We start from the raw sequence: 9,718 nt of genomic DNA on the forward strand, positions 1-9,718 counted from the left end.
CCTGACAGGTTTCACAGGCAACTCTGCTGATGGCTGAAGTCGAGTCTGTCACATGCTTATAGGCGGCTTTGGCTGGGGCGGTGTTGTCTTTTGGAATCTATTTTCCTTTGACTTATCTTTCAGTCTGTGGAATTCAGGACCTTTAATCTATTCAAGATTAAAGTCCTTCACAAATCCCTTCTGGCCTTTTTTGGGAGCAAAGAAGTTACAGACATCCTACAGCACATTCCTTTTGGCACGCTTTTTGAACATTGTAAATTGACAACAAGCAACATTATAATTTCTCCAAATGAGACTAAAAGACTTGTCCTCTGATGAGATCACTGCAATAAGTGGGATAACTACATGAAAGTGACATATAAAAAGCATAGAAGCAGACACATTTGCTAGTGATAATTTTGGTACGTACATATTTCACAATGCATTCCACGTGTACCATCAAAACATTCCAGGAAGACTGCAATACAGATATGCTACTGCCGTGCCAGTTTTGCAGCCTGTGCGTAACATCTACTCACCTATTGTTTACTTTTATTACGAAATACTCATTGCAATATTACCTGCGCATAGAACTATTTACTTATCCTAAATGAGCAAAATGTTGCAGTGCTGAACTAGGGACTTACTGGAAAGTTAATGGAAAGACCTTGATTGACCTCAGTGAGCTTTGGATGTAAATGTTTCCTTAATGCTAAAGGTTAATGCTTAAGTCTGTATAATGAAACCAGTCGCTCTGTTGATGCTTGTAGGATCAACTGAGTTCAATGCTTATGGTAAAAGAGGGTAAAATAGAGATGGGTGGTGCTGAATGTTGTTGGCTCTATCCCCAGAAACAGAATGAGCATTTTTTTCTCATGGAAAAATGGGGTCATTGTACAATGTGAAGTAAAAAATGGCAGATTTTTAAGTGTACATACCTGGTAGGATGATGGCTCTGCTGCACAGCTATAAAAAATCTCTCTATCCGCTAGTCAAGTAAATAGGAAATACGATTGTATAAAGAATTGTATAATTATATAAAGAAGAGAGGAAGGTCTCATCTGTGTTCCTTTTAACTCAGGCACTGACCCTGTAAATATATAATCACATTTCACTTGTTTTCTTCTCCTCCTTCATTTGGACCACTGTATCTTCTTTGAACACAAAGCAAAAGACATTTTTCAGAAGAATGCAGCAGTATGAGGATAACACCTTTCCTGATCTTTTTGCCATAAGCATAGAGAAGATACAAAACTTTTTTTTAGGTTTAATATAGGTACTAATAAATAAGACAGAGGTTGGTATCTGGCTTTCTCAGATATGGTTATCTTTTACCTTATTTTCATGAATAAGGCTGGATGAGACAGTGCCCGAGACGGAGCTGGGCTGTGGGCTGGGGGTTGAGCACCTCTGTACAAACTGATTTCTCAGCCAGCTACTTGAGGAAAGGACTTCCTAGTTGAAGATGATTTTGTGGTGTTACTATAATGCAATGCAGATCAGGCACTTCTCAATGCAAGCCTTGGGGGGATTTTAGCCCACTTGTCTAGTTTCCTCTGAGCCATGTATTAACCTGAATTCCTGCTTGCATGCATACTTGAGATGGCCACGTGCATGAACTGGGTAACTGCTCAGGCAAAAGGAAAGACTGAGTCATTTGCACATGCAATTACCTTCATTTCATGAACAAAATTTGTAAACAATTTGCCAAACATTGAAATGGTTTTAGCATGTTGTCCTAGGTGATCCAGGTTTGACTGGATTGTGCCTTTAACAGAGGCAGACATTTCTATTCTTTTGCAAGGGGGGCAGGGTATATTTTCTCTTTTGCAGTGTAACTTGTTTCCAGTGGTTGTGCTGTCCTGTACTGACATAACTTTCCCTAGTTGGCCACAGGGCAGATGCAGCAGAGAGGGTGGGAGTACTAGCTCCCTCTCACACTGCTTTGCCACGGTGTTTTAACCTGGCAAGTCCATCCTTTGTATTACTGTGGAGATTTCCAGCAAGGGCACTCATCCAGTAGGAGCTGGACTGACACACATGGCCCAGAGGCAGGGAATGATTTTCACTCCCTGTGACCTGAAACTTTGAATTCTTGTTTTTCAGGAAAAAGACTGTACCCTGGTAACGATATTCAGGAAATATCCATAGGTAGTATAGGCCATGCCGAGGGAGACACTGAAACATAATGGATTATGCACCCCTTGGAGGGACCCAGAGGTTCTCATTATGGTCTGTTGTGTCACTTGGGATCACTGGGGTTTTATGAGCCTAAAGAGAAACTAAGCACACTCAGAAAGCTGCAAACAATTCTCCTAACTTGACTGTTTCAGCAAACACCTTTGAATTACAATCCAACCATGGGTTTTTTCTTTATCTTGAAAACACTCCCGAGCTGCACTGCTCCAGCCATTAACTTGAAACAACCACATTGCAGTATTGTCAGCGGTCTGGCTAACACCCCTCCATATCAGGAAATTCAGACTTATTCAGCATTCCCCTGCTTACCTCATGCTGTTGTGCTAACGGTCTACAAAAAGCATACAATCTTATGTAGCATACCATATGTTTGCAAATACCAAAGCCCAGCAATGTGAATTAAGGATAGGACTCCAGCCTTCATTATGATGTGCCTTGCTTTTATGAGTTCAAGTCAGACCCTTAGCATTATTTTAGCATAGATTTTGTTGTTTAATTATGTAATGAGATTTTCTGCAGTCACCTAACAGATGTTGGTTCAGGGTCAGTGTTTCTCATAAATTAGTTCTGAAAGGATTTGTTACTTCTGGGTCAGCAGATCGGTCCAGAGTGCAAAGAAAAATGGGAAAAACAATAAACACTGAGTTGGAGGGTTTCTTGGGATTCTTTCTTTAGTCACATATCCACATATTTTCGTGATCTTAATGACTAGATTTACTGGAATGTTTGCTTTAACACTAAGGATGACCCAAACCAAAACCCTGCATCCAAACATCCCTGAAGTCTGGGAAAGTTCATAGTTTCGGAAATCTTAACTTTGTGGCTCTGACCTATTCGTTTTTCATCCTAACGGGTCACATTTTCCTAGAACTCAGCGATGGAGATCACCAAAATGTAGGCTCTGCTGGCATCCACAAGCATTCATATTTTCTTGAACCCATGGTCAGGCATTAGCTATCACTGTGCAGGGCATGAAAGGTTTTGAACAGGTGCATGTCTCAAGATTTTAGGATGAGCTTCCTGCATCCGGAGGAAAGATATATCCTACTAGAAAGTGTGTGCTATGTCCTTTCACCCCCACTGTGTTCAGTTCAGAAGTCATCAGTGTATTATGGCCATCAGATACAAAGCTTGGCCTCATAGCTGAAGCTGCTGAGATGCAGGCTTTCAGCGCTGGGGGCTCCTGTTTTACTCTTCAGAGTGCTGACCAAGATGGTGGCTAGTATGTAGGTAGATTCAAAAGGCGCCTCCACCCCCTTTGGAAATTCATCCATAAGCACTTTGGAAGCAAAAGTCTGTGGAAGGCTTCTGAAAAAGAATGTACCTGCTCTGTATCTATATTATAATTAAAAACACCTCATGTTTTATATTCATGTGCATATGTGCCTTAATAGTTGTGATTGCATGAGCCATTCCATGCTTACATGTCTTTTATACTCCTTTATAGTTTACGCAAACAAATTCTTCGGGGGCTGAAATCATACTCTGCCAGCTTTACAGTCGATTTTATTTTGCTGTGAATAGTTCAGAGGAACTGGTCAAAGCATTTTTCATCACGTCACTAGCGCTCATGGGGAATTTTTAATCACTTTAAAATTAATAAATTTGAAATTAATGAATTCTCACAACACACCCTGTTTTGGATGCAGCGAGACTAAGTTACCTACCGATGGCTACATCAGCTTGAGCAGTAGGATTAAACAATAATCGTGTCCGTTTAGCATACGCTTAAGCTTTTCAACATGCAGAAGTGTTTGCTCAACTTGATTACCTCCGTCTTAGAGCAGCTGGAGGGGCTGGGATTAGATGTGTAGAAAACTGTTGCAAGAGGAGTCCCTGCTATTACTATGAACTGTACTGGTAAGTTCCTTAATGGCTACCATGCAGCAATAATTAAAGAGCCACAAAACTGCTAATAGTCCAGTGAATGGGCTGAAGAAGAATGTGAGGCCAGCTGCTGACTCTAGCAGTACAACAGAATGGACTGTACTGTGGGCCTTCGACTTGCTTCCACACGGCTATCCCTGATCCAGCTTACCATGAGGGGGAACCCTGCTGGTCCTTCATGGGTGACCATGAACACTGGTCCAAATAGCACGCTACATTTAAATAGCACTTTGCAGTCTCAGGCCTGAATCTCTCCTTAATCAGGAATGAAATCAGTGCATTTACACAAGCAGAAAATGGATGCCAGAAAACAACAGGTCTACAGAAGAAGCCACATACCTTATTGAGAAAATCCAAGAGCTAATTTGTCTGGCAGAGCTGCTGTGAGGTGGTTGATCAAGGGAACATACTGGTTCAAATCCCAGGTCTCCCAAAGACATGCTGTGTGTAACCTTTGGCAAGTCACTTTGTCCTTTTGAATGCTTTCCAACTTTCCTTTATTTGCCTTGTCTATTTAAATTTACCTTCTTTGGGGTAGGGATTGCCTCTTACTATGTGCAGTGCATAGTATGATGGGGCTCTGATCTCAGCTGGAGCCTCCAGACATTACCATGGTACAATTGTTAGTAAACAGCTGTTGTTACTACTACTATTTTGGATCCAGTAAGCATCAGAAGTAGGACATGCTGTACACGGAAAGGGACCATAGTCCTCTATCCTTTGCACCAGGTCAGATCTAAGTTCTGAACCAAAACACCTGCTTTCATTATCTAGTATGGGGATGGCCAACTCCTGGTATGAGTTCCATAAGTGGCATGAGTGGCCTTTCTGCATGGTGCATGACAGCTCAGAGACAGGCAGCACAGCACAGCAGCAGATTTGGCAGGAAGCAGAAGGCAGAGCAAGAGATCAGGCAGGGAGCACAGGGCAGGAAGCAGAAAGCAGAGCAGGGGATTGGGCAGAGGAAGGAGATTGCAGCGGCACTCCGGGTGGGTATGGGGCTAATTTGCAGCATACCAAAAAGGTATTGATCCAATGTCAAGTCTTTTTGCAGTCTCAGTACAGTTAAAAAAAAAAGGCACTTAGATGTGCAGATGAATGCTGAACTGCACAGTTTGTAATTGAAAGAGTAATTTTGTTCTGTTTTCCATGTGCTGTGTACATACACGTGCATGCACAAAAACTTAAAACCTATTACGTGTACTATAAGAGGTCAATAAAACAATGAGGTGAATATTAAAATAATTGGGAGAAGCACGGATCATTGACATTTAATTTGTCATTATAACACTTCACTGTCAACATCAATGTGAATTTAGTCGTTTATACATTTCAAAACTGTTTTACAGGCTGGTTGCAAAGCCAGGAAGGCACTCCCTTTAAAAGTGTATTGAATAGCCTAAGTACTAGGATTATTTTTTAGTCAAAGCTCAGACATTGTGAAGCAAATCTTTGATTCTGTAGGCTGCTTACAGATGTTAAAAACCAAACCAAACCAAACGGTCCTTTATTTGAAATTTGGCACACTCCCGTGCCGAGCCCAGTGCATGCCCAGAAGAAGCATCGGGTTCGTTGGACTCAGCTCACCCAACATCTCTATTAATCAGGCGCTTTAGTGGGGCTTTTGTGGCACTTTTATGTCACAGCTGATTGAATAAACTTTAGATAAAAGCACCAAAAAGCCCCATGAATCACCCTATCTATACAGATGCTGCAGAGCTGGCTGAAATAATGCACTGCTTCCTCTGGTAAAGTGCGTTTCTTTTTTTTTTTCAAATGTCTGTAAGCAACCCTAATCAATTCTCCTGGCACAGGACATGACCCACGAAAAGTCTTGAGAGTTGGAATGCCTCCTTTTTTCATGGTTTCCAGAGTCACTCCATGTTGGTCTCACGCTGCTGCCACTGAAATAATGAGAGCGAGGGAGTTAGGCCAAGAATCGGCACTTCTGAAAAATTCCACCCTTCTGCTTTAGATCCTTCACACTGCAGCTTGTTCATCACCGGCGGCAAAGGTCCAGGAACCGTCGTCAAGCAGAGCTTTGCCAAGAGCCATTTAATGGTCAGCAGTGCTGAATGCACTACCCGGTGCTAACATTGTTTTAAGGATAGTCTGATGCTCTAGTTTCATATTCCACGTGTATGAAAATTCTTCAGAAATGAACAGCAGGATGCAGCGATGTGATCAAATGTTTGTGCCCTCTTCAGTTGGGGCAACTTGTGAGTTATTTGTTAGACAAGAGAAGCCAAACAAAAGCCAGTGTGCTAACAGGCTGTTTTTCTGTTTCAGTGGAGCATGACAGAGAGTTCCATCATCAGCGCTGTCACTATCGGGAGTTCAGGTTTGATCTCTCCAGGATCCCGGAGGGGGAAGCTGTGACTGCTGCTGAATTCAGGATATACAAGGATTACATCCGCGAACGCTTTGATAATGAGACATTCCAGATCAGTGTCTACCAGGTACTTCAGGAACACCCAGGCAGGTAAGTGACTGACAAGAACATGCTGACCGTATTGCAGAATTGACTGTGAAAATACGGGGCTAGCTTCTGCCATGGTCTAACACTAACATGTTAGACCAGTGTCAATCCAGAACAGTTTCTCTGCAGTGGATAAAAGTGGTATTGCTGTATCCAAGAACAGAACAAAGCAGAGATAAAGTTTGTTCCAACCTAGAGCTTAAGGAAGAACCTACTTATACCATTTAACAACTTGAGAGAGGGTAGATTATCTTTTGAATACCGACAAATCTTGGTGAGCACAAGCTGGCATCACTCAGTGGTCTCTTAACTGTTTGATTGCTATGTGTGATAACAGCATGGGGATTACAAGACTTCCTGTGCTGACATTAAACACAGAGGGAAAATTCAACAGAAGAGAATTATAGCATGGAACTGCAGAGTGCTACTATTCTTGTCCTGCAAGGACTGTCTGATAGCCTCAGAGCAGTTATACAGATGTGGGACAGAAGCACTGTGTGTGTCTCTGTGTGGGTGGAGGCACAAATAAGACTGTAGACTCCAAGTGTAAGGTTTTCAAAAGAATTGCCCTCTTCTTCCTGCTGCCTATTGATCCCAGAATGGAAAAAACCACATCTGAATGATTCCTCTCTAGCCATATAGCATCTCTTAATTACTGCTTTTTATTATAGGAGGCATGTGAGATGCCTAATGAACACAGACAGATGACACCATGGTCTTCTTATTGACCAATTGTTTTCTATATGCAAAACTACTAGACGAGCTATTAAATCCATTCCAAGCAATTATTAATGTATGTCATGCTCTCAGACATATTCTCCAGGGAACTTGAACAAGAACATATGTTTGATTTTCTCATCTGTTTTTAGTCCCAATTAATCAGCAACCTCAAGACCATTTATCAAAAGCACTTAGTTAGCTGCATTTATGCATCTTTCTCTTAAACAGTAATCCCATTGACAGTGGTAAAACCCTCCCCACACTTAGGTACATTAGAAGTGCTCCATAAATACTGGCCGTAAAGCTTCTCCCCAGAACTGCTTAACATGTAGCAGTGATGTCCCAGCCCTGTTTCAGGTATACAACAGAGCCAAATATAGATCCCCCAAAACTATGAGAAAAAAACCCACAATTGAATTAGGAAGCCTGTTGTTATTTTAATTAAGAGAGGCCATTTCTGAACTTGTGTAAGATTGCAGCAAGGTTAACATTTGAATGTAACATTTGAAAAGCTCTGTCATTTAACTATGCAATCAGTAAGGGACATAAATCAACTTTACCATTCAAAAAATATGTTCTCATGTACATCCTGCTCAAGAAGACCGGATGCATTTCTGAATGGGATGCCTTAGTCTGTCATGAGGGTGGGTAAAATATGACTCGTGGGCCACATCTGGCCCACCAACCGACTGGATCCGACCCTCAGTGCTCCACATGCAACTCAGCCCCATCGCACCACGCTCCCTCCCGCGCCCACTGGCCCGGGCCTTGACCAGTGCACAGCTTCCAGCAGGGCTGTTCCTGGTGCTGTTCTTCTCCCCTCTCCTGCAGCGGGAGCTGCCCAGCTGAAGCTTCCTCCTCTCCCCCAGGACAGGGCAGGAGCAGGAGGAGGAGCCATCGCTGGAGGCGAGGGGAGCAGAGCAGAGCAGCACCCAGCCAGCTGCAGCCGCACTGGGAACAGCCCCGCTGGAAGCTGCGCACACTGGCCAGGGCCCAGGCCAGTGGGGCTGTTTTTCTCCCCTTTCCTCCAGCAGCTCCTCCTCCTGCTCCTGCCCTTGTTATGCCACTCAGAGCAGGGGGGAGTGTCAGTCAGGTGGCTCTTGCCCCAGTGCTCAGTGCTCAGGGCTCTGGCTCCAACTCCCAGCCACCTTCCACCTGCTCTGCCTGCCCAGCATGATGAACAGCCACCTGCAGGTGAGCAGAGAGGGTGGAAGGTGGCTGGGAGCTGGAGCCCTGTGTGCTGGAGCAAGAGGCACCTGGCTGAAGCTGCCCTCTGCTCGCAAGACTCCTGCTGCACTGCTCCAGGTGGGCAGGGGGGAAGCTTCAGCCAGGCAGCTCCTGCTGGAGGCAAGAGGAGCAGAACAGCACCCAGCCAGCTGCAACCCTGCCAGAAGGTGCGCGCTGGCTAGGGTCAGGGTCGGGGCCGTGCCAGCAGGCATGGGTGGGAGCGTGGTGCAGGTTGCCCTGGGCAGGGCTCAGCCCCATGTAAAGCAGTGTAGGGGCCAGGTGAGATCTGCTGCACGTGCCCCCCCTGCCTTCCCCTTCCTCCCCTCACCCTTAGCTGGCTCCCAGGACCTAGTGCCAAGGCAGCCCCCGTGTGGGCTGTGCACAATGGCACTGTCCCATTTTGACTTGTATTTCGACAGAACAGCTTTTCGTTTCGAATTTCGTTTCGATTTGAAACCGGTGTTCCGTTTCATTTTGTCAAAACAGTGATGCTGTTTCAACGCTGTTTCAAGTTTCACCCATAGGCCGCAATGGGGAAGCTCAAAACAGCCTCTCTCATCCGGCAGGCAGATCAGAGGCCGCAACCCCGGGAGGGCTGTGTGGGCTGTGCCAGAGCTCCTGGGGTTGCGGATCCCCGACCTGCCTGACAGATGAGGGAGGGAAGCTGGGTGCTGCTGCCGGTCCCAGGCATCAGCACCCAGCTTCTCTCATCCGGCCGGCAGATCAGGGGCTGCAACCCTGGGAGGGCTGCAGGGGCTGTGCGATTCGGCTCAGTTCCTTTCCCCAGGCTGATCGAGCTGGGGAAGGGAACTGATCCCCATCGCTCAGTTCCGCTCCCCAGCACTGCAATCCATCCGGCTAGGTATGGGAACTGGGCTCAGTTCCCTTCCCCAGCCCGATCCTAGCACTGGGGAGGGGAACTCAGCTCAGCTGGGCTCAGTTCCCTTCCCCAACCCGACCCTAGCACTGGGCAGGGGAACTCAGCTCAGCTGGGCTCAGTTTCCTTCCCCAGCCCGATCCTAGCACTGGGGAGGGGAACTCAGCTGGGCTGCTTCGAAAAGTTGAAAAGTTTCGGAACTTTCAAAATGGTTCGACTGCCCTAATTTTGTTTCAAGGCTGTTTCGAAGCCCCTTGTTTCATTTTGATTTTGCTGTTTCAAGATCAAAATGTGTCAGAATAGTGTTGAAACGAAACAGCCAGCGAAATTTTGCGCAGTCCTAATGTGCA

The 9,718-nt window shown here is 45.2% G+C and overlaps 1 protein-coding gene across 1 annotated transcript in view; it reads left to right on the forward strand.

Moving 5' to 3' along the window:
• Positions 1-9,718, forward strand: part of BMP7 (bone morphogenetic protein 7) — a 75,349-nt gene that overhangs the window by 37,656 nt on the left and 27,975 nt on the right. The window contains exon 2 of the mRNA XM_019510204.1: positions 6,355-6,547. Within this exon, the coding sequence (XP_019365749.1) occupies positions 6,355-6,547 (193 nt within the window). The remainder of the gene's footprint in view (positions 1-6,354; positions 6,548-9,718) is intronic.

The sequence above is a fragment of the Gavialis gangeticus genome, unplaced genomic scaffold (genome assembly GCF_001723915.1).
Source record: "Gavialis gangeticus isolate Ggan-Ray unplaced genomic scaffold, GavGan_comp1, whole genome shotgun sequence".
In the NCBI taxonomy this organism is placed as follows: domain Eukaryota; kingdom Metazoa; phylum Chordata; order Crocodylia; family Gavialidae; genus Gavialis; species Gavialis gangeticus.